Source organism: Tamandua tetradactyla, chromosome 23, assembly GCF_023851605.1.
Source record: "Tamandua tetradactyla isolate mTamTet1 chromosome 23, mTamTet1.pri, whole genome shotgun sequence".
Classification (NCBI taxonomy): Eukaryota; Metazoa; Chordata; class Mammalia; order Pilosa; family Myrmecophagidae; genus Tamandua; species Tamandua tetradactyla.
In genome coordinates this window covers 25,052,718-25,080,084 of record NC_135349.1, presented here as the reverse complement: position 1 = coordinate 25,080,084, position 27,367 = coordinate 25,052,718, and the positions used below count along the sequence as shown (strand labels likewise).

Sequence of the window (27,367 nt, the reverse complement as noted above, 5' to 3'; positions counted from 1 at the left end):
GGGGAGGTTGTCCCGGTTTGCCAGGGGTGTGAATTGGTGCCCTGGGTGGGGACCTAGGATCCGGTAAGTTATAAGAGGAGAAGCTGATCCCTGTGCCCCACAGCACTGGACATCCAGCTCCGGGAGGAGACAAAAGCAGAGGTCCAGTCTGGGGAGCTGGACCGACTTCAGGCACAGCTGGCAGGTGCCCTGGCAGAAATGGAGACCATGAAGGCTGTGGCGGAGGTGAGCGAGAGCACCAAGGCCGAGGCTGTGGCAGCTGTGCAGCGGCAGTGCCAAGAGGAGGTGGCCTCCTTGCAGACCATACTGAAAGGTGAGACAGGGCTTCTGCCAGACTCCCCCCATCAGCCCCGTGAGGGGATCGTGTGACAAGAAAGCGTTCATCACAGGTTTCCTGGGGTCACAGAAAAGCTGTAAGGTAGGTTGGCAGGGCTGAACAGCACAGGGCAGACCCTTTGGCCCAGAGGAATGGGTGCCCTTTTTTACTTTACATAGAGACACTCCCTGCTGTGCCAGAAGCAGCTGTCAGTCACAGCTAAGTTTACTGCCCACCTTCAACCTTTTCTTGTCCCTCACGAATGACTGATCAACCCTGAGGATGAACAGGAAACTTGAGTTCCCTGAACCAGACTTATTTTAGTCTGGTGCTCTGGTCTACAGAGTCAGCCCTGGGACCTGGGTTTGAGCCTCAGGTTTCCTTCCTTCCCCAAACTTTCATCCAACTGGCCATTACACACGCCAACTTTTTTCAGCCCCTCTTTCTACCTCACATCATCTGAACTTGGAATGTACCAGTTCCACTGACCCCAGACCTCCAGCTTCTTTCCCCTTTTCTCCTCCTCCTTTAGTCAGAAGCCAGAATCTCAAAAATGGCTTTCCTATCTGTTCCTACCCTGCTGTCTCCACTGTCACTGTAGTGGGCCCTTGTCATCTCGTTCCTGGACAGTTGACCCAGCCTTCCTACAGGTCTCCCTCTCTGGCCTGGCCTTGACATTGGCTTCCAGAGTAGACTTTCTAAAATTTCCATCACACATATCTTTTCTCTTTCTAAATCCCTCCTGACTCCAGACATCTTGGGCTGTTTCCCATATTCCAGGCATCCGTATCCCACCTGTGCTGATGTGGTCCTATCCTTGCATGCCTTCCCCTGCTGTCTTTTAAGATATGTTCTTTGGGTAGATCCACTTTTTAAAACTTGTAGAAATTTTATTTTAAAGGAAACTTTCTATCTATCTATCTATCTATATATGAAAAAGCAGGTTTGTCCTAAACAGCTATAATAGCTAACATTGACTTGAGCTCCTACTATATGCTAGTAATGTGCTAAATGCTTCATGAGGATTTAATCTGCATAACATACTCCGTGAAGTAGGAATCATTACCCATCTCCATTTTTACAGAGGAGGCTCTGAAGCCCAGAGAGGTTAAGCAACTTGCCCACAGTCATACAGCTAGATTTGAATGCAGGCAGTCTGGCGGCAGAACCTTTATTTCTAATGTTAGTTCATATTAAGATAAATACCTATGCAAATAAAAAATGACCATGTTCCACCAAAAATAAAACATGTCCATGTTCCAGCCAGCATCATCTCCACCTCCCACTGACCTGCAGGATAAATTTCAGAGTCCTTGGGTTTGGCATTCAAGGCCTTATGAACCATCACTGCCACCCTCTTCACCCTTTCCATCATCCCTCCCTGTGTACCTCTCTCTGGCTCATCCAACATGCCCACCATGGCCCAGATACACCAGCCACTGTCCCATCCCTGAGCGTTTGCTCATGCTGATCCTTTCTTTCTTTCCCCACCTGGCAGGGTTCTTTCCTCCTGGCCAGACAAGCAGAGGAAAGGGCTACTTCCTCTGGGGTGCATCAGCTTAGGAAAGGTCCTCTCAAACAGTTCTTCTCAGGATGCAGCCTTCCTTTTCCAAAGGAAGAATGGACATCTTCCCCATTCGACTGTGAGCTCCTAGTGGCAAGGTTGTGTTTGATTAATGTCTTGTTTCCAGAGCCCAGTCAGAGCCTGGCCCAAAGTAAACATTTATTTATTTTTTCTTTTATTAATTTAAAAAATTTTTTTTAAAAATATAACAAACACAAACATTCTTAACATATGATCATTCCGTTCTACATATATAATCAGTAATTCACAATATCATCACATAGTTACATATTCATCATCATGATAATTTCTTAGAACATTTGCATCAATTCAGAAAAAGAAATAAAGACAGCAGAAAAAAATTCATACATACCATACCCCTTACCCCTCCCTTTCATTGATCACTAGCATTTCAATCTAAATTTATTTTAACATTTGTTCCCCTATTATTTACTTTTATTCTCTTTTACTCGTCTGTTGATAAGGTAGATAAAAGGAGCATCAGATACAATGTTTTCACAATCGCACAGTCACATTGTGAAAGCTTTATCATTGTACAGTCATCTTCAAGAAACATGGCTACTGGAACACAGCTCTACATTTTCAGGCAGTTCCCTCCAGCTTCTCTGTTATGCCTTAACTAAAAAGGTGATATCTGTTTAATGCATAAGAATAACCTCCAGGATAACCTCTCAACTCTGTTTGGAATCTCTCAGCCATTGACACTTTATTTTGTCTCACTTTGCTCTTCCCCCTTTTGGTTGAGAAGGTTTTCTCAATCCCTTGATACTGAGTCCCAGCTCATTCTAGAATTTCTATCCCATGTTGTCAGGAAGGTCCACACCCCTGGGAGTTATGTACCATGTAGCCGGGGTGGGGGCAGGGTGGGGGGAGGTGGTGGTGGTGGTAAATTTGCCTGTTGTGTTGGCTGGAGAGAGAGAGGCCACATCTGAATAACAAAAAGAGGTTCTCTTGGGGGTGACTCTTAGCCTAATTTTAAGTAGGCTTGACCTATCCTGTGTGGGGTTAAGTTTCATATGAACAAACCCCAAGATTGGGGGCTCAGCCTGTTGCTTTGGTTGTGTCCACTGCTTGTGAGAAGATCAGGAATTCTCCACTTGGGGAAGTTGAATTTTCCCCCAAGGGGACCCAAAGTAAACATTTATTACTGTTGGTAAACATTGATTGTTATTGGTACATATTCATAGGAATAGATGCCATATCATGAGAATGTGGTATGTACCAGGAAGGGGGCTGAACACGTATAGTATGTCATCTCATTTATCCTTTAACAACCTAGAGAGGTATCATTAGGATCCCCATTTTGCACCTGAGGACTCAAGTACACAGAGAGAGGCTAAGTGGATTCCCCAGGTGCCATGGTAGCTGAGCCTCAGAGGCAGGGTTCAGACTGAGGTCTGGCTCTCTGCAAAGCCTGCTATCTTACCCACTAGGGTAAATTGCCTCGCATAGATAAAATCACTGCATCAAGAACCCCACTCAACCACTGGTGGGGCCAACATGTTGACCCTCCATCTCCCCCATCCTTCCTGCCCTGCCAGACTCCATCAGCAGCTATGAAGCCCAGATTGCCACTCTGAAGCAGGAGCGGCAGCAGCAGCAGCAGGACTGTGAGGAGAAGGAGCAGGAGTTGGGCCGGCTGAAGCAGCTGCTGTCCCGGGCTCACCCCCTGGACTCCTTGGAGAAGCAGATGGAAAAGGTTGGGGCGAGGATGGCCTCCCCAGCCCCCCACCCCCTTTCCTGGGACTTGGAAAGATGTTGAGGCAGCCAAAGGTGACTCTGGGGCAGAGGGACTGTTGATGTCCCATTCCCAGCTCACATGGGAGCAGAGCACCTGTTAGTAATTCTCGGTGCAGCACAGAGCTGCCACATATTGTTGAATGATGAGCTCCATACTGGGCAGAGCCCTGGCTTGCCACTTGCTAGTGGGGTAACCTAGGGCAGGTCTGTTCTTCCCCCCCTCGCCCCCCAAATTAAGGGAAGAGGTGAAGAGAGAAGAGAACACATGAGGGTACCATTAAGTTCTTAGACTCGGTCTCCTCAGTCTTGCACCCTATGAGGTAGGGCCATCTATTCTCATGAATAGATGCCATATCATGAGACTGTGGTATGTACCAGAGAGCCTAGAGAAGTTCAGGAATTCTCTCAGGGTTATACAGCTAGAAAGGAGCAGAGTTGGTATTTAAAACCATACAATCTGGTTTTAAAATTTTGGTTCTTAATCTCTATGCTCTTTATTATTATTGTTATTGTAATTGTTAACAATAATAGCCAAAATATATCACACTCTTATCTTCCAAAGCAACTCCACACCCTTACCTCTTCTGATCCTCGTAGCAGCCCTGTGAGGCGGCTGCTTATTGATACCTCATTTTACACATGAGGACACTGAGGATCAGGAATATGGAGCCAATTGCCTAGTTAGAAAGACCAAGATCAAAACAGGAGCCTGAGAAAGGAAGGTGTTACAGCCCACAGCTTCCCGGCCGAGGTCACAACTTGCTTCCAAGTGTTTCTCAGGAGCAGCTCCTTTGGGTGTGAAGGAGAGTGCTCTGCTGAATTACGATTCCGGTGTTCAGGGACCAGAGCCCCAGTTCTGGGGTCTGTCAGATTCCAAGTCCTGGCCCATCCTATGGGGTCAGCCAGCCATCTGTCCATTGCAGGGTGACCACCTGCAGAGCGAGTATTCCAGGGCTTCCTATGGGATCACAGTGATTTTGTTTGGACCATGCAAGCTTACCCCGCCTTTGTAACTGTTCACCTAAGAGATTTGGAGGGTTAAACTGAGTTTGTTTGAGACGGGTTAAGAGCAATTCAAGAGGTAGAAGTGGCATGAATTGAGAGAGGCTGGAGATAGGAAGGACTGGCAGATTTCGGCCTTGAGTGGTGGCTGGCTGGACCATTCTCGCTGACCTGGTACCAGCAGGAGGGACAGTGCTGGCAAATTGCTGTTTTACCCCAGATAGCATACTGCCTCCTAGTCCAGGGTAGTGGCTTGAGAGCCCACATTCCTAGCCAGCGAGGAGGAGGAGGAGAAAAGAGAGATGTACCCTTTTCCTATAAAAGTTGTCCTAGGCATGACATGTGGCCTATCTGCTTCCATCTTGTTAGCTCAGACTTAGTCATTCGGCTGCATCTAGTTGTGGGGGGAGCTGAGAACAGTAGATGGCATTCTAGAATTTAGGCCTGTGGGCCCAACTCAAAATGCGAGGTTCCATGACCAAAGAAGAAAGGGCAAGTGGATGTTGGGAAAGAATAGCAGTGAGCCAGCAGGCTCACCTCACTGGAAGCTAATTGTGACCTTTGCCCCTTTATCTCGGGAGCTCTCAGAGTCTCTATTTTCTTATGTCTGAAATGGGGGTGGGAGTGGGGACAGGCCCTCTCAGGCAGGTCAGAGGAGGCAGTGTACCTTGAGAGGGCACTGGAACAGACTTGAAGGGCCCAGCACCCACTGTGCACCACTCACAGGCCCACGAGGACTCGGAGAAACTTCGGGAGATTGTGCTGCCCATGGAGCAGGAGATCGAGGAACTAAAGGCGAAGCTGCTGAGAGCGGAGGAACTGATTCAAGAGATCCAGGTGAGGGGGCGGCCAGGGGGCGTTGAGAGAAGAAGGGGTGCTGCAGCACCCCGGCCCCCCAGCCTCTTCCCTCCCCCCACCCCCTAGAGACGTCCCCGGCACCCCCCTTCCCTGCATGGCTCCACGGAGTTGCTGCCCCTGTCGCGGGACCCGTCTCCCCCGCTGGAGCCTCTGGAGGAGCTGAGTGGAGACGGGGGTGCGGCAGCCGAGGCCTTCGCCCACAACTGCGATGACAGCGCCTCCATCTCCTCCTTCTCCCTGGGCGGTGGGGCCGGTAGCAGTGCCTCCTTGCCCCGGAGCCGCCAGGGCCTGAGCCCTGAGCAGGAAGAGACAGCCTCGCTGGTGTCCACGGGCACTCTGGTCCCTGAGGGGATTTACCTGCCCCCTCCCGGGTACCAGCTGGTCTCAGACACCCAGTGGGAACAGCTGCAAACAGAGGTGAGTGCCCTGGGCAGAGGGGCCTGCGTGCATGCATCCTATTCCCAAGTACTTATGAGCCTCCGCTGTGTCCAGGCCCTGAGCTAGAGCTGGGGTTCTACAGTCAAAAGGGACAACTCCCTATCCTCTTGGAGCTTCCTCTTCCTGAAGGGTGTTGGGCATGAACCTGCTGGAGGAAACAGGAGGTTGATGGCATGGGGTGAGAGGCTCAGAAGAAAGCAGCATGAGGTCGTTATTTGGAGCGAGGTTGGCAGTGCTGGAGCTCCCCAGGCTGAGGCTGGGGCTGGGATTTGAATGCTGAGAGCAGTGCTCTTTAAAGACCCAGGGCGGAGGGAGCTGCAAGCTCAAAGGATGGAGTGACAGGAAGGCCCCAAACTGAGAGGAGGTGAGTGTGGAGGAGAGGAGATCAGAAAGGCAGACGGCCTGCATGCGGTGGGCCAGACAGGCCTGCCGTGTGTCTGCACTTTGGCCATGGGAAGCTTCCAGGGGGTTCAAACCAGGGACAGGCCTGTTCTGCTTTACACTTTAAAGGGTTGCCTATGGACTGGGGGCAGTGGGTGCTACAGGAGAAGCTGCGAGACGAGTTGGGAAATGCTCAGCATAGTTTAGGGAAAGGTGGTGCCTGGGCGCAGGATGTGACAGCAGAGATGGGGAGAGGTGGATGGATTTGGAGCATGCTGTGGAGTTGAATGGGCAGTACCTGCTGACGGGTTGGACGTGGGCAGTGAAGGAAGAGCCGGCAGCGCTTTCCAGGCCAGTGGCCTGAGGGACTGTGAGGGACAGCGCTACCCGAAGTGGTAAGAGGTGTGGGGCAGGGAGGCCGAAGCAGGCCCAGGGAAGGTGGAGACTGAGGTCAGGGCTCTGTGACAGGGGCGACAGCTGCAGAAGGACCTGGAGAGCGTCAGCCGTGAGCGGGATGAGCTGCAGGAGGGCCTGAGGCGGAGCAATGAGGACTGCACCAAGCAGGTGGGTCCCAGCTCAGCCCTGTCCCCAGCAGGGCCTCCTGCTGCCCGCCTCCTCCTGGACTCGGCCACCTCCCACCCACAGGTGCAGGTGCTCCTGGCCCAGGTTCAGAACTCAGAGCAGCTGCTGCGGACCCTGCAGGGGACTGTGAGCCAGGCCCAGGAGCGGGTTCAGCTGCAGATGGTAAGGACCAGAGAGAGCCAGGGCAGGAGGGGGAGGAATCTGCCAGGAATTGTGGGGGGAGAGGGCAGCTACTGTGGTCTCACCCTGGAGTTGGTGCCCTGGAATGGGGAGAAGGGTTTCAAGGGCAGCTCAGGACGATGGCCGTTCTGGGGCTTGGAAAACTCCAGAAGCTTCCTCACTTACTGGCTGTGGATTGTCAGCTAATTCCACAAACTCAAGAGTCTAAGTGTCACCATCTGCAAATTTGTGATAAAGAGCCCGTTTGCAGAGTGGTGAGGATTCAGTGCAGGAATTGCAAAATCAAATGCTTACCAAGACCAGGCAAGCATCAGAGGTGATTGAATCAGTCCCAACATGAGGCAGCAGGAGAGGAGGGTGCCACAGCCAACCAGAGAGCATGAGTCTTGTCCCAAGAGGGCTCTGCTCCCTGGCCCACTGATTGTGCCATGGGGAAGGTGAGCCCAACGCTGTCAGATTTTCTGGATATTTGTATGATGTCTCCCAATTTTTAAGGTTGGCAACTAATTGAATGGTTTTAAAAAACCCATCTGGATCAAATCAAACGCCAGACGTGGCCTGGGCTGTGAGAGAGCCACCTCTGAGTTAGTGGCATAGGGTGTAGAAAGTGCTCAGTTCCAAAGACTTAGGAAAGGATGCTTCCCCCTTTCTCGCAGCTAAGGAAGGCATGGGCTTCCTGGCTGTCAGTGTCTGGGAGGGCTCGGGTTCTGGCCTCACAGGGGATTGGAGACACCCTGTCACCCTCGTTGCCGTCCTCAGGCAGAGCTGGCTGCCTCCCACAAGTGCCTGAGCCATGAGGTGAAGCGGCTAAACGAGGAAAACCAGGGGCTCCGGGCGGAACAGCCTCGACCTTTAGCACCCCACAGCCTGGAGCAGGACAAGGGCGAGGAAGAGGCGCTGCCCAGCTCAGTGCCGGTAAGGGGGATGTGGGCACCGAGAGCCTGGGGGACCACCTGTCGGCCCTCCTGCTCCAGGTCCAGAGAAGCATTGGCCTGGGACCGTGGGACCGGCAGACAGCCCAGGGAGCTGCATCACCGTGGCCAACTAACTCCCTTCAGTTCGCTAAGGCTTGGATTCCTCATCTGTAAAATGGGAGCACATCCCCTTTCCCAGCTTTGGCATGAAGAGAAGACAAGTTAACAGGATACTTGGCACAAACGAAGCATAATAAGGTCTTTGGTCTATTATTGTTAAGTGACATCAGATCCACAAAATTGGATTAATCTTTGGTTCCTATCAAGCTTTCGTCATTGACCTGTGCGTGACCTTCTTTTAATTTCATTTATTCATGATATATTTTCCTCATACCTTAATTTATTAAATATATAAAGAGCACCTGGAAACCCTTCCCCAGCCTGAGAACTAAAACCTCTACCTCCTCCTGGGTATCCCTACATTCCTTGGCTCTCTCTTGCTTATCATTCCCTCCTTGTTTTCTAGGATGGTTTTATCACTCGCCATGCAGGCCTGTACCCTGGAGGGCTGGCCTTCTGTTGTTTTCAGGCTTTATGAAAGGGTATCTTGCCATAGATCGTCTTTTGGAACTTTCACTCAGCACCTTGTCTTGGCGGCCAGGGCAGCCTCCTCCCCTGCTGCCCCGTGGTGTGCTCTCTGGCCCTCTGCCACCCTCCCCACCCCCCCTGCCGCCCCACCCAGCAGTGACATGTATCTTTTCCAGGAGCTGCAGCAGCTGGTGCGCCGCACGTGGCAGGAGGCGAGGGCCAGGCAGCAGGCGTGGGAGCACGAGGCCGAGCGACTGCGGATTGAGATCGTGACGCTGCGGGAAACACTGGAGGAGGAGACAGCAGCCAGGGCCAGCCTGGAGGGGCAGCTGAGGGTGCAGCGGGAGGAGACAGGTGAGGGAGAGGGACAGATGGGGGGAGAAGGGGATGACGGGGAGGGAATAGCCAGGCCCAGGTGTGGGCCACATGGCAGGCAGAGAGGGGCATCAGTGTAAGACCTCGCCTTGACCAGGCCTCGCCGTAACTGTTGTTTTCCTTCCTTTCCCCACAGAGGTGTTAGAAGGTGAGTACGGGCTGCAGCCCAGGCCCGGAGGGCCGGTGGGGAGGGGAGAGAGTGTGGGCCTGACCTCCTCTCTGTACCTGACCTCCCAGCCACCCTCTGCAGCCTGAGGACGGAGATGGAGCGGATTCAGCAGGAACCAAGCAAGGTGAGGCAGAAACCGGGTCAGCCTGGGATGACCGGGCTGTTCTCCTCAGGTTGGGCAGCAGGAAACACTGGGGTAGCTGCTAGTCTCGGACCAGGCAAAGGAAGGGCCAGTTGGGGGTAGAGGTTGGTAGGAGGGGCTGCTGTATCCGGATGCCCCCCACCCCCTGGCCCTGCACTGTCCCATCCAGCACACGGCTGAACCGAGGCCCCAGCTCAGTGTCCCACCCCCCCAGGCACAGCTCACGGACCTCCTCTCAGAGCAGAGGGCAAAGGCACTGCGGCTGCAGGCTGAGCTAGAGACCAGTGAGCAAGTGCAGAGGGATTTCGTTCGTCTGTCCCAGGCCCTGCAGGTACAGTACATCCCCTCCCCATCAGGGTGCCCTAAGTCTAGGCAGCTCGTCCTGGGTCTTGCCAGCGTGGTCCCCCCAGTTTGGACAGTCCTCCTGGCGCTGATACGGGCCTTCCACCTGAACTGTTGCTCTGAAACAGGCCTTCCCTGCATGCGTAGCCGGGCCCATAAGTCCTGAGCACATGGCCTGGCACGTGGCTGTGTAGTGGCTTCGTTATAGAGGCTGCATCAGTGAACAGCGCCTCCCCAGTTTCCTCAGGCTGCAGTCTTAGGACCCATTTCTCCTGGACCCAGATTTCCCCAGGGGCTGAGAGATGGGGTGGCCCATGCAGATATGGTCCCTGAGGATGTGCTCCCCAGGTCCTTGCCCCTTGGTGAGCAAGCAGGTGGGGCAGGGGCCACACCGACCCGCCTAGGGCCCTCGCTGCCCTCCTCGCTCGTCCCCACAGGTGCGCCTGGAACGGATCCGCCAGGCAGAGACCCTGCAGCAAGTGCGTAGCATCATGGATGAAGCGCCCCTTAGAGATGTCAGGGACATCACAGATACCTGAGAGCCAGGGTGCCAGCCCACCCCTCTCCTAGTCCCACCCAACCAGGGAGAAGGCTGCCTTCCTCTGCTCTGGAACCACGAGGCCCAGGCTCTGGGGCTCTCAGGATGGGGTCTGTGCTCTTCCCAGGCCGGGGGCCGAGGTGACAGGGCCACCACTGCCCTCTCCTTCCAGTGCCTCCCCCAGAGGTGGCTGGGCCTTCTGCTCTCAGGGATGACACCTGGGTGAGGGTCCCAAGCCCCTCCCAGAAGCAGAGGTGCAGCTAGCCCTGTGCTCTCTGACTGTCATGCCACCATCTGGGCCCTAGCCCTTCTGCTGACCCACTGCTCCCACCCAGCCATATTAATAGCCCATGGCCATCACAGCCTGTTCCCCTCCCCGAGGTGCAGCCCTGAGCTGTGTGTGGGGTCAAGAGTCTCCAGGCACTGTCAGTGGGTCCCGCGCGCACCCTGGGACAGGCAGCTGCTTACTGGACTGCGTGACACTAAGATGCTTGTCCATGTGGGTCCAACCCAGGCCCCGAGATGTACACAGAGGCGAGGTCAGACTTTTCTGTCATTTATTTTCAATAAATAAGCAGCTCAGATCAATCATTCGCCTTGTCCCTGCAAGCCCCACGAGGTTGGGAAGGGGGGAGGTTTTACAAGGGTAAGAGGGAAAGGGAAATGAAGGGTACATTGTGTTTATAAACAGAAACATGTAGAGGGGAGTATAGGAGGGGTGGGGGTGGGGCTCTGTGCCACGGCTCTGGCTGAAGAGTCATCGCTCTACCAGAGTGGGGAAGAAGGGGGCAAAAGGACTGGTTACTTCCTTCTTTCATCTTCTGGATCTGGAAAGGGAAAGGGAAGGGATGAAGCAGATGGGGGGAGGGGAGAAGAAAAGCCCTTGGAGGCTCCCCTTCCCTGGCACACTCACCTGGAGACTTCCCCCCATCCCCGATTCCTCCTTCTGCTCACCTGGGTCCCCAGAGCGCCCCCTCCCCACCCACAGCCCCTGAGAGCAGAGCGCAGCGTCCAGCCAGCGCAGCCAGCGCAGCAGCCTGTGGTGGCCAGAGGCTCCGGCCAGGGCAGGAGAAGCCCAGGGAGCAGCGCGGCAGTGGCAGTGGCTCCCGGAGGAGCTGCGAGTGCAAGTGACCTTGGGCATGGAGGGACAGGCGGCGGGCACAGCAGCTGGGGGTGAGGGCAAGAAAGGGGGGTGATACCTGTGACACGGATTCAAAGAGTTGGAGGAGGGGGAAACGGGTTATCCTATGGCCAGAGGACAGAGAGAGAGAGCCGTTATCAAGGAATGGGGGCAAAGAGGTGGGGAGACCCACGTGGAGGGGCTGGGGGGGCGGTGGCGGGTGTGGGGGTGCCGTGGAGAATGTGTCAGCCTGGGGGGGTGGATGCAGTGGGAAGGGAGGTGAGCAGGCCTTGGGCCCCACCTGTAAAGGAAGAGGGGCGGCGCAGAGGGAAGGGGCTGGGCCTGGACCCAGGCCCAGAGGATCAGAGGCTCTGAGGCTCTGAGGAGGGGGTGTGGCTCACCCTCCAGATAGTTCCGAGCAACGAACTTGAGGCATTCATCAAGCCCGATAACCGGAAATGAGATCTTGAGGACCATGAACCACTGGGTCCAGTCCAGGGCCTTGAGCTTGAAGATCATCTGGGGGGGGGCAAAGGCAGTGAGCAGGGAGGGAGAAGGGGGCCCAGCACCACCTCCCCTCCTTCCTGGGCACCATGGGCTCCCTGGGGGTGGGCTCACCGGCAGGGGGTCGACGTAGAGGATGAGGAAATGAAGGGACATGGAAAGGCAAATGGAGCCCATCAGCCAGATGTTCACCCAGGGTGGCATCCGCACGAGGGACTGGTTCTCAGACAGGCTGCTCAGAACGGGCAGGAGAGGAAAGAAGTGGTGAGGGCAGAGAGGGGGCAGCAGGGAGGGGCAGGGCAGGGCTCTGGGAGAGGACCCTGGGAGGGAGTGGCGGGCCCACCTGTTGAGAGCATTGCACATCTCAATGGTGACCAGCACAGACAAGGCCATGGTCATGGGTTCCGGGGCCTCGAAGACCTCACAGTCCACACCCTCGAAGTCAGGGTTGCTCTCGGAGCACTGCATGAAGTGGGTCTGCCGGGGAGGGACAGGAGATGAGGTCCCTAGCAGCCCCTGGACCCGCCCGCCCAGCACCCTCCATCCTTTGCATCCCCCTACCAGCTGGCTGTAGGTAACCTGAGGCCCATCCTCTGCATACAGGAACCACCAGGCAGCTGCACCCACTGTGGCTGCACCCACATAGCCTGTGGGAAGAGGGAATGGGAGTTGGGGGTCAGGGCTGGGGACGCTCCTCCTCAGGGGTGGAGGAAGAGGATCCATCAGGGCAGCTGTGGGGATGGGGAGGGACTCAGGCTTGAAGATCGAGGAGGAGGGTGGGGTAAGGATTAGGGACCCTCTGCTCACCTCCAATTGCCATGTAGCGGAAAAAGAGCCAGCCGCTGATGAGGGGCTCCTTGGGGCTCCGGGGGGGCCGGTCCATGATGTCCAGGTCAGGTGGGTTGAAGCCCAGGGCTGTGGCTGGGAGCCCGTCGGTCACCAGATTCACCCACAGCAGCTGTACGGGGATCAGGGCCTCGGGCAGCCCCAAGGCGGCTGTCAGGAAGATGCTGTCGGGAAGGAGGTGCTCAGACCCCGTCCTTTTTTTTTCCTTTATTTTTTTTTTGACTGTGAAAATTTTTCTTTACCTAACTTCATATATAGAACAATACAAGTAATACACAAATATTACAGTACTAAGAAGGCTAGAAGTAATTGATTACTTTCTCAATGTTCTCAATTTACCTTAGGTTCTTTTTGAAGAAAAAAGAAAAAAAGAACAAACATTCTCTCTCTTTTGGCCTGTCACAATAATTAATAGTTAACACTACAGTTTCTATTTATGAGACTTAGCTTCTGGACTCTTTTTAGCTTCAAAACATAGATAAAAACTTCCGGTGGTCACATAAAACAATAAAATTAACGTAAGTCAAGGTCAGCCCCCATCCTGCCTCCCGGCCCCGCGGCCGTCACCCACCCAGCCCCGGGTCCGCCCCGGCCCGACCTACCAGACCACCTCGCCCACGTTGGAGGAGATGAGGTAGCGGATGAACTGCTTCATGTTGTTGTAGATGGCGCGACCTTCCTCCACGGCCGCCACGATGGTGGAGAAGTTGTCGTCGGCCAGCACCATCTCCGAGGCGGTCTTGGCCACGGCGGTGCCCGACCCCATGGCGATGCCTATCTCAGCCTTCTTCAAGGCCGGGGCGTCGTTGACGCCATCACCCGTCTAGGGGAGAAGGCGGGGGGGAGGGGTGCTCAGGGCCTGCGTCCCTCCACCCCTGCCTCGCCGCTCCTCCCACCTGGACCGACTTCCCGAGATGCCCCTGTCCAGGACACCCCGGGGACGGCTCGCCACCAGGCTCCTGGGCAGCCCCGGGTGCCCTCACCATGGCTGTGATTTCATCGTAGGACTGCAGGTACTCCACAATCTTTGACTTATGGGAGGGCTCCACACGGGCGAAGCAGCAGGCGCGGCGGCAGGCATCCCGCTGCTCCGGCAGGGGCAGGTCGTCAAACTCCCGGCCCGTGTAGGCTCGGTCAGCCACCTCCTCGTCCTCCTCGAAGATGCCGATTCTCCGGCAGATGGCAATGGCCGTGCCCTTGTTGTCCCCCGTGATCATGATCACGCGGATGCCGGCGTCGCGGCACAGCTGGATGGAGCCCATGACCTCCTTGCGGGGCGGGTCCAGCATACCCACTACGCCCACGAATGTCAGGTCCACCTGGGGGGTCAGAGGCAGAAGCATCAGGGGCATGGAGGGGCTCAGGCCATGAGCCAGGGAGGAAGCAAAGGAAGGAGAGGGGCGGAGCCTGAGCTCGGGACTCGGGCTCAGGGGACTCGGGAGCTCAGGGGCAGCGAAGCTTTTTGTGCCATTGTTCATCTGCGCACCCATAGCCCCTAGCGGTGCCAGGCCCATCGTGGGTGCCCAGACTTGTACCTTTTGTAGGAAGGCACAAGAGCTGGAACTTAGTGCAGTGGCTACTGCTTTCAGCAGCAGCACCCGACTTTGAGCAAACCCATTTTACCTGCTAGGCCACTGCCTCCCACCTAGAAATGAAGGGGGTGGATTTCAGTGTTAGGCAGAGTGTTGGCCACTGCAAGATAAGGCGCCTGCACCAGAATGTACATCAATGCACTGCCTCTGGCTTGGAGAAAAATCTCACTGGAAAACGTTACCCATAACCAACAGCACACTTGGTGATTACACGGCCCCCTGTCATACATCAGCCCAGGGATCCCTCAAAGGAGCACTGGTCCGACCAGAAGACTCTTGCAGACTCAAAGGCCCTGCGACTCTATGCCCATAAAGGGAGGAATCAGTGTGACTGGGTGGCAGGGGGTGTGAGGTGGGCGGCAGGAAATCTCATGCCTCACGAGCTCCGGACCATGGGAAGCTTCCTTCTGCTTACCTCGTACTCCACAAACTTGCCAGAGTCATCCAGGATCATCTCCTCTCGCCTGGGGGGGGTGTCTCGGGTGGCCAGGGCTAGGCAGCGCAAGGTGTCCCGGCCAGTGCCCCACTCCTTGATCACTGACATGATCTTGTCCTTCACTGGCCCGGTCATCGGCACCCGAGTGGTGCCAACTCTCACGTAGTTACAGCGCTCGATGACCCCCTCAGGGGCACCCTAGGAGAAGGGAAAAGCATTTGGAGACCACCCTTCTTCCAGGGCACAGCAAGAGGGTCTAGGATAGGAGGGGCCGGTGGGATTAGGACCAAGAGGCAGGCCAGAGGCACGGTCTGCTTTCTGACCTTGACAAACATCTTGTTGCCCACAGCAGCCCGGGATGATTTGGCAGGAGAGCAATAAACAGACATGGACTTTCTGTCTCGGGAGAACTCCAAGGTGAATTCCTTCTTCATTAGCTGGCGGATCACCTGGGAGAGAGGACACAGGAAGGGAGAGACCAGATATGAGTGGGAAAAGAATAAAGATGTTGTGGTGGAAGGGAAAAGTCCCAGATTCCTTATAATATAGTCAAAAAAGGATCTGCAGGTCAGAGCTGACCCCAAGCTGACTCTGAGACTAAAGCTACGTCTGGTGTTGATAATACTAATGGAGAGAATTCCAAGTCTACTGCCGCCACTGGGCTTACAAGTGTCCAGTTTATTCCATATGTTCTACTCGTCTGTTGACAAGGTAGATAAAAGGAGCATCAAACACAAGGTTTTCACAATCCCACAGTCACATTGTGAAAGCTTTATCATTATTCAATCATCATCAAGAAACATGGCTACTGGAACACAGCTCTACATTTTCAGGCAGTTCCCTCCAGCCTCTCCACTACATTTTGAATAACAAGGTGATAACTACAAGTGTCCAGTTTAAAGTTCAACAGATAAAGGATAGCCTAGGGAGACACTGTCCAATGGAACTTGCCATAATGGAAATGTTTGATAATCTGCCCTGTCCAATACAGCACGATTGAGCAATGGCTACTTGATATGCAGCACTTGATATGTGGCTAGTGCCAATGAAGAATTGAGTTTTCACTTTAATTTTAATTTAAATGTAACCAACCACATGTGTGGTTAGACAGCACAGGCCTAGAGCTGACATACAGAAATAAGCATTCCAGAAAATGAAGGAGACAGTTACCCCACACTGTGAGTGTAACTAATACCGCTGAATTATATGTGTGAAAGAGGTGGAAATGGGAATTTTTCTTTTAATTAGAGAGGTTGTTGGTTAACAGAATGATCATGCATATAATACAAGATTCCCAACTACCACCCAATTATTAACACTTTGCATTGGTGTGGAACATTTGTTACAATTGATGAAAGCACATTTTTATAACTGTACAATTAACCATAGTCTATGATTTAACGTAGGGTTCACTGTTTGTATAGTGCATTTAAAAAATATATATTGTATTTTATTCCATATATATAATCCAACATTTCTCCTTTAACCACATTCAGATATGTTGTGCTACCATCACCACCAAAATGGGAAATTTTATGTCATTTATGTTACCACGAAGATTGAATAATGATACAGCTTTCACAATGTGACTGTGATTGTGAAAACCTTGTGTCTGATGCTCCTTTTATCTACCTTGTCAACAAAGAAGTAGAACATATGGAATAAAAATAAATAATAGAGGGAACAAATGCTAAAATAAATTTAGTTTGAAATGCTAGTGATCAATGAAAGTGAGGGGTAAGGGGTATGGTAGGTATAATTTTTTTTTTCTTTCCTGTGTTCGTTTTATCTCTTTTTCTATTGTCTTTTTATTTCTTTTTCTGAATTAATGCAAATGTTCTAAGAAATGATGAATATGCAACTAAGTGATGATATTGTGAATTACTGATTATGTATGTTGTTTTATTTTATTTTTAAATTAATAAATAAATTTTAAAAAAATTAAATGAGAGCCTTTATCCACCAAATATATCATGGGTATTTCTCCACATCCATAAATCTATGTTTGCATTTTTCACCTATAATAGTAGTTAATGAATGGCAGTTCTTTAATTTTAAAAACTAATTTTCTATTGATAAGCACTTGTGTTGTTCTCATTTTTTTAAAACGTGAAATAAAGCAGCAATCAGCTTCTGCATATAAAGCAATAACGAATGAGAGTTGTGGGAAACCTGACATCCCAGAGGAACCCAATAGAGAGAGTTCAGTAATACTACAAAAAAGAACTAAGTGACAGAGCAACAGAATTCGGGCAAGGGAACTGGACTTGTTCATCTGGACACAAGGACGCTGAGGGGAGGCACGCCTTGTCCTTCCCACCTCATCCTTCCCTGCAGGTGCAATAACCACACTTTCCCAACCCTAACTCAGACCTTGAATCTGCTGAAAACAGGTGTACTTGTAGAGACCAAGGGATGAGAGTTGAAATCGGGGCTGCCCTAGGATGGGATGCTTGAGATTCCATGTCCAGCTCTGTCCATTTCAATCAGGGACACCAGGGGCAGCTAAGCAGTGCAGAGTCCACTAACTCTAAAGGGCTGTGGGCACCACCCAAATCCCTAATGAAGGGCTGTTCTCCTGCTTAGGGAGGTTCCAGCTGGGGCACCAGGCCCTGCCTAGCCTCCTGAGGCTTCCCCAGCTCTTGCTCTGTGCGAGCCAGAGCCGAGAAGGGTCTTGTGGGAGGGGGGCTGCAGACTCACCGAGTTGCAGGCATTGGCCCTCTCCACCTTCGAGAGGCTCCTGATGTCGGTACTGAACACATTCATCTTTTCCACCAGAGTGGTGAGCGCCGTCTCAGTGGCCTCACCCACCTTCTCATAGACGCCTCTAGCCTGAGAGGGCAGCAGAGGGACAAGAAGTGGGTGTCCCAGGCTCCTCGCCCCTCTCCCCACCTGTCCTACCCACCTTCCGCCCCAGGCAGAGGATATGGAGTGACAGACTTCCTTCCCCGGACCCCTTCCTCCTGGGTTCCTGAGGAGGCCTGGACTCTCAGGCGATGGAAGGGGAGGAGGGGCTGCTGGGGGAGTGAGGGGGTTACCTCATTGAAGTCCAAGGAGGAATCATTGCAGAGGGCACAAATGGTGGCCAACTCCACCAGCCCATCATACTGCCCCGCCCGGACTGGCTTATCATTCTTCAAGCTGGCGGCAGGGTGGGGAGGAGGGAAGGGAAAGAGACAGGTGGAGAAGAACAGAGAATGAGATGCAGAGAGAGCATAGGGAGAGTAGAGAGCTGGCCATAAGCAAAGACAACACGGAGAGGGCCACAAATTTAGAGATCAGATAGGAGAGAAGATGGGTGCAGGGGAAGGCAGAGGAGAAAGAACCAAGACCAAAGTAGAGGGGGGCCTGGGGAGAGAGGTGGCATGGGGAGTTGGAGGGGGCATGAGAAGCTGTGGAGAAGACTCTAGGTGACTTACACCTCTCCTTCTGGAGCGTAAGTGGAACCAGTAATTGAAAACTCATTCAAAGTGCAGATGTCTCCATCCACTTTGTCAATGATGAACATCTGCAGGGCGAGAAGGGTGTGTCCACAGGTGTCTGGCTCTCCCAGTCCCTAACACACCACAAGTGTCTGACTCACCCAGTCCCTAACACACCCACAGGTGTCTGGCTCTCCCAGCCCCAAACACGTCCGCAGGTGGGTGCCTAGCCTCCCCATCCCCAAAGGCATCCACCTGCACCGAGAGGAGGCTTATGTTCTAACATCTGGCCTCCCTTCTAGGCAACCCTCAAAGCAGACTAACTGAACTTCCTACCATTTACCCTTCCACTTGCCTTTCCCTCTTCCTCCCCTCATTTCCAGACTTGTTCCCTTGCAATCATTTCCATGTTCTGTGTTGGTGGCCTTAAAACAGAAGTTACTGCAGGCCCTGGCTAGGGGCTTCTTTAAATCAGTTAAAACAGGAGGCACATAATAAGGTGTGGTGGGGACTGCGACTAACAAGAAAGCACACATCCATCAGTAGCTCCACCTGATTGGGGTCAGATCTTACAGAGTTACAGGATGAGCTAGAAATTCAGGTTGTTTTCCTCATGGAATCTCTTGATTTTCAAATGTGGGCAAAAAACTAATTTGCTTTTCAAACCATGAAATATGGGTAGGAGCCAAGTTACACATGCCTGTGGTCTGGCTCTGAAGCCTGTACATTAAAGGTAGGCAGGGTATGCAGTGCTTTGGAGAGGAGCAGCCAGCCCTGAGCCCGAAGTGAGCAGAAAGGACAGGGCTTTTAACATTCCAGAGAAGAAAAATGGTTTAGATGTCTTATAAGATAAAGGTGTTCTGTGGTCAAATAAATTTGGGAAACTCTGGGTTTAACAAAGTGTAATCCACCTTTTTTACAGTCGGCCTTCTCAGGCTTTCAAGTGCCCACAGGTATTGTGGGTCTCCTGAGGGGCCAGGGGTTTGACCTTTCTTGCTCAGCTCTGAACACAGAACTCTCACTTCTCAAAACACCAATTTCTATTTCATGGACATGCTATTCCACAGAACACTGTTAGGGGAAGGCATCTTTACCTGGGATCTATGGACAACTGCTCCCAAGGGGTTGGCAAACTTGGATGGCAAAAATACATCTTTATTTATTTTCTGACATTTAGCATTTAGCATATAGGCAACGAACCACAATAGCATTAGCAAAACCTGTAATTTTGCCACAAGTACAGTCACAGATATTTTCCTATCACATTTCCAGTGTTGCAACTCTCTCAAAAGAATGCTTACACTCATGCTGCTTCAAAATGTTAATAGTTGATGGGCCCTCTGCGAGAACTTGCTTGCTACTTAAACACATCAGTGAAGAAGCACATATGCTACTAAATCATAAATTTGTTCTTTTTAAAATGTTCTGGATAAGCGTATTTCTTTCCTCTTTTTTTTTTTTTTTTTTTTTACGTGGGCAGGCACCGGGAATCGAACCCGGGTCCTCAGGCATGGCTGGCAAGCACTCTTACCTGCTGAGCCACCATGGCCCGCCCTGGATAAGTGTATTTCAATGGTTGATTTCCTCTGTAATCCTATGTATTTTTAAATAGGATCCCATTGTTTTATTTTGCACATTTAAAATATTATACCAAGAGAGGTCCAGACTGCCCAAGGACTGAGGCAGAGAAAAGATTAAGAGGCCTCGCTTGGGAAATGCTGTTCAGGATGAGCATGGCAGGTCCTGCAGGCCCCAGCATGGAGCTGCCATTCTTGGTGGGGAGGGGAAGGGGGATGTCCAGTGCCCAGGAGGGAGCTCTTGAACCCGACAAACTTGGGTGGGAAACTCAACTCAGCTACTTATGAACCATGCACCTCTGGGTGAGCCACTGAACCCCAAGGCCTCAGTTTCCTCTGAAAATATGGGGTTTACTAAACCTTCCTCCCCAGAGGCTGCTGCAGAGGATTAAAGATAGGCATGGCAGAAGGGTCCTCTCTGACCCCTTTCAGAGCTGGCAGGATGGTGCTCTAGCTCTCAGCTTTTCCCAGGCCAAAGAAAGAAGCTACCTATGACAAAGGGGTAGAGAGTTCCTTTTACCCCCACATGCAGTCCTCTGGGTGGGCATGCTACCCACACCACTCTAACCTTGCAAACAGACATCTGGTTGGTGGTTAGAGTGCCTGTTTTGTCGGAACAGATGACAGACGTGCAGCCCAGGGTCTCCACAGAGGGTAGGCTCCTCACGATGGCATTCTTCTTCGCCATCCGGCGGGTACCCAATGCTAGGCAGGTGGTAATAACTGCAGGCAGACCTGTGGGAAGGTGGCACAGGGGGTTACGGGACTCTTTAGGAAATTGGGGAGGGGGGTACCTAGTGTAGAGGCTAAATAATGGCCCACAGGATATCAGGTCCCAATCCCTGGAACGGGGCAATGCGACCTTAGGTGGTGAAAGGGTGTCTGATGGAATCAGCCAAAGGGAGGAGAAAGAGAGGCGGCCCTACCTTCTGGGATTGCAGCCACAGCTAGGGCCACAGCAATCTTAAAATAGTAGATGGCACCACGGAACCAGGAGCCCCCATGGACGGGATCGTTGAAGTGACCAATGTTGATGAGCCAAACAGCTACGCAGATGAGGGAGATGACCTTGGAGAGCTGCTCCCCGAACTCATCCAGTTTCTGCTGCAGTGGGGTCTTTTCCTGCTCCGTGGCAGCCATTTGGTCACGAATCTTCCCAATTTCGGTGCTCACACCTGTGGTGGCCACGATGCCCAAGGCCTTGCCGGCTGCAATGTTGGTACCCTGGGAAGGCGATGGAGAGACAAAGGGTCAGGCAAGTGGGAATGTTCGTGCCCACTCCCCACCCGGGAAGGGCCACCCCGATGAGGCCTGCAGGGCCATCTCTCCTCCCGCTGCCACGTCGCTCCCCCAGGCCTCTCTGGCTGGAGGGTGTGACAGCTGGCCCTGCATTGCTCACTGAGAAAAGCATGTTCTTCTTATCCTGGTTGACAGCTCGGGGGTCAGGAACAGGGTCTGTGTGCTTGATGACAGACACAGACTCGCCTGTGGAGACAGGGCCGAGTGGTTTTCAGATGACATCATGCCCCTCTTCCGTACTTCCCAACCCCGAACCCTCTCCCAAGCTGTGATTCTGGAGGAAATCTGGACTCTGGAGGAGGCCACCAGAGGCAAATGGGAAATCCATATACTTAGAGCAAAAAGAACTTGACCGAGTCCCAGCCTGACCTCTTACAAGCTGTATGACTTTGGATCACTTCACCTCAGTTTGCTCCTCTGTAAAATGGGGACAATGATATGTACACTGCAGAACAAGGAAACCAAATAAGCTGATGTATGTGAAAGTGCACTGTAAACTGGAGAGCAGGTGACTGAGAGGGAGACTCCACCACCTCAGGACCTGGCCTCCCTCATCCTCACAGCAGGGTTTCCAGCAAGCATCATGGGACAGTCTGGCCTTGCCTCCCTGGACCCCAGGGGCTATTCCTGGCTCTTTGCTTTCTCCTTCCCAATGAAGAAACAGAAGCAGTTTTGGTTTAAAGGGCATGAGAACCCTCCATCTTGCAGTAGAGTCTGATGGTTCCTGGCTAGGGGACTTTTGATAGGCTAGCTCTCATATGTCTGTATGTCATGTAGAAGGGATGGATAGATGGCCATATAGAGAATGGGCACAGATATCCCATCTCCTCCTTGTATTTCAGGCTGTGATAGAGGGAATGAAGTTGAGTGATGCCCAAGATTGCTGCAATGAAGGGGCTGGGAGGAGGGCCTGTGGCTGGGGGCTCTCTTTTGCACTTGGAATTTTATCCCCATCTGTCCACCCAGCTCCTTCCTCATCACTTCCTTATGCCAATGGTGAGGTGACATATCTTCCCACCTGGACCACCAACCTGTAAGGATAGACTGGTCAACCCGCAGGGTGGTGGATTTGATGGTGAGGATGCGGATGTCTGCAGGGACTTTGTCTCCCACTGTGGAGAGAGAGAAGAGAAGGGTGAGGTCAGCTGGGAAGGGAGTTGACTTCCTTTTTAAGAAACACCCAATCTTTGCCTAACTCACACTCATCTTTCAGGTTCTGGGGAGGTGGCCCTGGACTGGGTGCCGCCACCCCTGGGGTTGAGCCAAGTCCTTAGCATGTGTTCCAGCGAGCATCCCATATCTTAGCACTCATTCCAATTGCCCCTCCTTGTTGAGTATCTTCCTTCCCCACTGGGCTCTGCACTCCATGAGGGCAGGCTCCACCTGGCACATAGCATGTGCTCAATAAACGTAAGCAGAATGACTGAATGGAAAATTAGGGACAAACAAGTTACAGAACAAAAAACTAAAACCAAGCCTGGGGAGACAACAAAATAGAGAGGAAAATAAGAGTAAGAAAGGTGGGGAGGAAGAGGGAAGAAAAGAATGCAGGGGAAACAGGGTGAGTAGGACAGTAGCGGCATGAGTATCAGGAAGAAGTGAGAGCAGCAGAGAAGATGGGAAGAAACAGGAGAAAATACAGGGCATCGAGAAAACCAAGATGAGTCCAGAATAAATGCGGAGCGAGAAGCAGGAGAGATGCAAGTGGGAAGGGAGGATGCAGCAGGGGAAGTAGATGCGGGCCAAGGCAAAGAGGGGGACGAGCTGGATCATGGGGGAGACCGCACCTCAGGGACCCGAAGGGCCTGAGCATCCGAGTGAAGGCCGGAAGTCGCAGGTGAATGAGCCGGGGAGATGGAGGGGCAGGAAAAGCAAGACACGCTTGAGAGCTGAGAAAGATGGAGGGGAGGCCAAGAGAAATGCACAGACTGGTGGGGTCAGAACATGGAACCCCTTGGGGCAGAAGCCCAAGAGGTGGATAGAGCCCCGCCAGATTTAGGACCTTTGGAGGCAACTACAAACACCTCCCAGGGCCCTTGCTTAACCCCACCCTGGTAGCCTGGATGACAATGGGGCCAGGGTTCAATGGTTTTCCTTTCCCTGAGTTCCTAAGGTCCCTCTTCCTGGGCCAGAGGAAGAGGACGGAGGAGGGAGGAGGTCTGGGATGGAATCGGGAGGGACACTCTGTCACCCAAGCTGCGGTGATATTTATAGATATTCATGGCGCTGACTCCAAACTGACACTGTGGCAGGATGGCCCTGTGATGGGGTATAGGGGTCTTCAGCCCACCCCCATCTCTCTCTCCCAGCTTCCTGTTGTGACCAGGAGCCTGGTGGAGAGAAAGAGGCCTAGAAAGACACATTCTCCCATGCCAGGGGCCTGGAGCTGTGACCAGATCTGCACAGGGCAAACATAAAAACCGCTGAAGGGGGCAGAATCCCAGTAATCTTAGCCACCCGGCCCCCACCCCTCCCTGGTCAGGCATTAAGTGTCCCTAGACCAGAGAGGCGGGGCTCCTCCTTGCGCTACCCTCCTCCCAGGTCCCGTGCTCTCTGCTGGGGCCTGAGTTTCCCTTACATGGTCGGGGGCTTGAGCCTTCGGCCTCCTCCCCCCCTCCCCCCCACCACCTTCTATCCTCGCTCCTTCTCCTTTGAGAGGCCTCAAGGGTACCAAGAGGTCAAGATTTAAAGCTGACCAAGCTTGGAGATGGGTGGAAGGAGAGAGGAGCCAGGCCTCGGGAGGGGGGTGAAGACGGGGGCCATTGGCAAGCTCCTGGTTCCACCTGTTGCTTGCAAGTGCTGGGTAAGAGGAGGGGAACAAGGGGGTCTGCCTGCAGCTTCAGGGACAGGACTGGCTGTTCCTGCTGAGACTCTGACGGAGAGAGGAAAGTGGGGGGGGGGGGGCACGGCCCGAATGCCCTGGAATGACCTCCTGAGGTGTCTGGGAAGGAGAGGCAAAGACTCCACCACCCTGTCTACCTCCCAGAACCAGGATCAGAGGCTAACCATCCCCCACTCTCAACATATATACCTCTGCTTCAGACCCAAAGGTCTCCTCCTGGACCACCTCATTCTCATGACTCACCGGCCACCTCCACGATGTCCCCAGGGACAATGTCCCGAGCCTTGATCCTTTGCACTGACTTGCGGTCAGCCCGGTAGACCTTCCCCATCTCGGGTTCATACTCTTTCAATGCCTCGATGGCATTCTCTGCATTTCGCTCCTGGGAGACAGGGTGGAGGAGAGAAGGGTGATCAGGTTACCTCCAGAGGAAGGTCATGGAATGGGAGAAGATGGTCAGGGGGGATTCAAAGTTAAGGCAGAGGAGAAGGGGCCAGAGTCTGGGGGGAAATGAAGGGCTTTGCAGAGAAGGGAGGGTTATGCAGTTCTGGCTCCTCACAGGGGGCACACAAAACCCCACATGAGGTAGGTATGTGTGTGTGTTGGGGAAGCTGAACCCAACAGCTGAAAACAGGATATCACAGGTAAAGACATTCTGGGGAGAGGAGAAAGGAAAATCAAAGAAAACCAGCAAGCAACGTAAAGGAAAAGTAGAAGGTGGTAAGGAAATGAAACAAGAATTTACTGAGCACCTACTACATGCCAGGCACAGCCCTGGGCACTTTCACACTCATCATCTTGTTAGGTTTCACCACAAGTTTAAGAGATGGGATTATCAGTACCATTTTATGGATGAGGAGGCTGAGGCTCAAAGAGATGAAGGAACTTGCCCAGGGTCATACAGCCAGCAAGGGCCAGTGGGAACCCTAGTCTCCCACCTAGTCTCAACATGCCATTCTATTTCCATACTGGGTGACAGGCCCAGAGGACAAGGTAAGCTCTGGGGAAGTGATGGAGGAAGAGGAGACTGGCAATGTATGGTGGGTCTCACATTCAGTGTCAGGATGTGAAGGAGCGAAGAGGGCTCAAGCTAACCTGCCAAACCCCAACAATGGCGTTGGCAATGAGGATCAAGAGGATGACAAAGGGTTCAACAAAGGCAGTGACGGTCTCTTCGCCTTCCTCAAACCAAGCCAGCACCTGTGGGACAGTGGGAGGAAGATTAACAGGTAAGGAAAGGAAGCAGAAGTATTCCAAAGACCACCGCATAGCGATGAGAACATTGCAGAGCTCAAGGAACAAGGCCCCAGGGGGCAAGTGCAGCCCCACATCTGTTGGGAAGGTTCTACACATTCAGAGGCTCACACTTACACATGCATTGTCCTGCTCTGTGGTGGCTCGTGCAGCCCTGTACAACTAGAGGATCGACTGGGAATGCTTTCAGGTTTCCCTGACTGAGTTGTTGGCTTGTAAATGAAGCCCAGGGGACACCCAGCCAACCACCCCCCACCTCCACATCCATCCCAGGGGAGCCAAAGCCCAGAAGAAAAACCCTGCGGTCCTCGCAGGCACCAGGCCCATGGGCAGGGCAGCTCCGATTTCATGAGGGAGGTGGGGGAATAGGGTTACGGGCCTCCTGTACACACCCAGCCCCAGCTGTTGCCACTGCCAGGCAACAGCCACCGGCAAATGTCAAGGAGCAAATCCCAGAGGGTAGAAGTGAGGCCCTGCCAATTGCAGGGATGAAGACCTAAGGAAACTTTTTTTTTTTTTTTTGCCTTTGGCGTCTGGTCTTCCAGGAGGACTAAGATATTAAGGAAGAGACCCCTAAGTGTGGTAGGACAGCTGGGATGCTGGGTGCTGGAAAGGGGCCCCAGGCCAGGGGGCTTTTTCTGAGGTTGTGAGATGAGGTTGGGGGGCAGCTCTGAGGATATGAGGGGCCTGAGAAGTCCAGGGCAGATGGGTGAGGAAAGGGATTCCGGGAGTCCCAGCCCATAGCCTTCGGGGAGCAGTGGTGAGTCCCTTCCCCGCTCCCTCCGCCCCATTCCCCCCGCACCAGCGGCTCTTTCCCGCTTCCACCAGAGAGTCCTTCCCTCAGCCAGTCAGCGTCAGGAGGGCGGGGCGGGGGCGCCGGGAGGCCCAGGGATTGGTAGAGCGCAGCCCCGGGGCATGCCGGGACTAGTGGTCTGGGGCGCGGACAGCCTCAGTCCTTGTCTAAGCCTGGAAGCCGGGCGCTTGAAGGTAGGGTGGAGTGGGGTGGGGGTGGGGTCATCCGAGTCTTAGTCCTTGAAGCTGCGGGACGGTTTAGCTGCAGTGTTTTGGCCCAGAACTCCCATAAAACTTCAAGTAAAACCTGCCTGCGGAGGGTGGAGGACAGAAGGGACGAGAGTCTCGGCGTGCCTCAGCCCCATCCCCAGCTTTGGTCTGTAGAAGAGGATGCTTGGCCAAGACGACCGGATGATTCGGCGCTCCCTGCACCTCCGCCGCCAACAGGCTTCGCGCACCCCCCCCCCCCCCCCCCCCCCCCCCCGCCCCAGTCCCTAGCAGCCATGCCACACTTACAAAGGAAATGCAGGCAGCCAGGAGCAAGATCCGTACTAGCAGGTCTTCAAACTGCTCCACTACCAACTCCCACAGGGACTTCCCTGAGGGGAGAGGGGGTTCAGGTCAAGAGGCTGAAGGTGTGGACTCCAAGCGGAGGCAGGGGCCCAGGGGCTCAGTGGGCCCTGGATCGGGATTAGGAACAGGGAATTTCTGGGATACTGGCGGGCCCCCTCCCCAAGCCAGACTCTAACCTTTGGGGAGGGATGTTTGTCCAAGGAGTCTGGAGGGAGGAGGGAAGGAGATGGGAGTAGGAGACACAGCGTTGGGAGGGTCATTTATGAGAGTCCAGGGACTCCAGTAACTTACCTTCCTCAGCAGGGAGCTCTACCCAGGGGAAAAGAAGAAAAGGAAATAATCATTTGGTGCTCAATCCAGTGCCCTTCATACCTAAGGCTTTACAGCTAAGATAAGAGAATCAGGCCAAAGAAAAGGCAGCTGAGGTTCATCAGGATCATCCCATGAAACCTCCCCAAACTCGGGGTCTCAGGGAGTTTTCACAGTATCCTCTCCCCTCCTGTAGTCACTGGACCACGGTCCAGCCTTACCCTGGAGAGAGAGGCTCCAGTGGGAGTGGGAGTGGGAGTGGGGGAGAAAAGGGCGGAGGGGTAAACACAGGAGGGCGCTACCAGCCTTTCCTCCAAGGGACACTCACCATTGGGGCCAAATTTCTCCAAATGCCGCTTAACTTGGTCCAGGGTGAGGCCTGTGGTCTCACTCACCCCAAAATAGGCCAGACATTCCTCCGTGGTCTTGGAGTGTGCGGCCTCCATTGTGCTCCCTTCCTGGGGGCCACGGGGCGGTGTGTTCTTCCTGTGGAGGGGTCTCAAGTGTGGGGGTCTTCCTCAGTGTGTCCACCTGCCTGTCTGGGTTTCTTGCTTTTTCTCTCTTGCCCCCCCCCCCCAGGATTTTCTTCCCTCCACGAATCTCTGACCCCCGTCCTACTTGCAGCAGCTGGCCACCCCCCCCAGCCCCCAG

At 53.4% G+C, this 27,367-nt stretch overlaps 2 protein-coding genes across 5 annotated transcripts in view; one reads left to right on the top strand and one right to left on the bottom strand.

The window, feature by feature from the left end:
• Positions 1 to 10,738, top strand: part of RABEP2 (rabaptin, RAB GTPase binding effector protein 2) — an 11,769-nt gene extending 1,031 nt beyond the window's left edge. For both annotated transcript variants that reach the window (XM_077141408.1, XM_077141410.1), the window contains exons 2-13: positions 104 to 313; positions 3,443 to 3,600; positions 5,370 to 5,480; positions 5,568 to 5,918; positions 6,789 to 6,884; positions 6,966 to 7,064; positions 7,842 to 7,997; positions 8,761 to 8,938; positions 9,096 to 9,107; positions 9,197 to 9,252; positions 9,485 to 9,601; positions 10,050 to 10,738. In XM_077141408.1, the coding sequence (XP_076997523.1) occupies positions 104 to 313; positions 3,443 to 3,600; positions 5,370 to 5,480; positions 5,568 to 5,918; positions 6,789 to 6,884; positions 6,966 to 7,064; positions 7,842 to 7,997; positions 8,761 to 8,938; positions 9,096 to 9,107; positions 9,197 to 9,252; positions 9,485 to 9,601; positions 10,050 to 10,151 (1,646 nt within the window). In that variant the 3' untranslated portion in view covers positions 10,152 to 10,738. The remainder of the gene's footprint in view (positions 1 to 103; positions 314 to 3,442; positions 3,601 to 5,369; positions 5,481 to 5,567; positions 5,919 to 6,788; positions 6,885 to 6,965; positions 7,065 to 7,841; positions 7,998 to 8,760; positions 8,939 to 9,095; positions 9,108 to 9,196; positions 9,253 to 9,484; positions 9,602 to 10,049) is intronic.
• ATP2A1 (ATPase sarcoplasmic/endoplasmic reticulum Ca2+ transporting 1) lies at positions 10,691 to 27,367 on the bottom strand. Of its 3 annotated transcripts, XM_077141400.1 has the most exons (23): positions 27,045 to 27,367; positions 26,699 to 26,716; positions 26,351 to 26,433; positions 24,884 to 24,988; positions 24,032 to 24,170; positions 21,978 to 22,058; positions 21,047 to 21,132; positions 20,574 to 20,871; positions 20,216 to 20,382; positions 18,068 to 18,156; positions 17,687 to 17,789; positions 17,349 to 17,480; positions 14,972 to 15,097; positions 14,628 to 14,846; positions 13,604 to 13,939; positions 13,223 to 13,443; positions 12,582 to 12,784; positions 12,336 to 12,421; positions 12,118 to 12,251; positions 11,889 to 12,006; positions 11,672 to 11,789; positions 11,350 to 11,395; positions 10,691 to 10,977 (listed from the first exon to the last, which is right to left on the bottom strand). In XM_077141400.1, the coding sequence occupies exons 1-22, from the start codon at positions 27,160 to 27,162 to the stop codon at positions 11,391 to 11,393; spliced, it is 2,985 nt and encodes a 994-aa protein (XP_076997515.1). In that variant the 5' UTR covers positions 27,163 to 27,367; the 3' UTR covers positions 10,691 to 10,977; positions 11,350 to 11,390. The 3 variants fall into 3 exon arrangements, with proteins under 3 accessions (XP_076997515.1, XP_076997513.1, XP_076997516.1); XM_077141398.1 differs by lacking the exon at positions 11,350 to 11,395; XM_077141401.1 differs by lacking the exons at positions 11,350 to 11,395; positions 26,351 to 26,433; positions 26,699 to 26,716; positions 27,045 to 27,367 and adding an exon at positions 25,160 to 25,259.

Coding starts and splice junctions, on each gene's coding strand:
- ATP2A1 (XM_077141398.1), bottom strand. CDS start 27,162: ATGGAGGCCGCACACTCCAAGACCACGGAGGAATGTCTGGCCTATTTT. Junction 17,481..17,686: donor CCTCCTTGGACTTCAATGAG/GTAACCCCCTCA, acceptor CTGCCCTCTCAG/GCTAGAGGCGTCTATGAGAA. Junction 13,940..14,627: donor GCAAGTTTGTGGAGTACGAG/GTAAGCAGAAGG, acceptor CTGACCCCCCAG/GTGGACCTGACATTCGTGGG.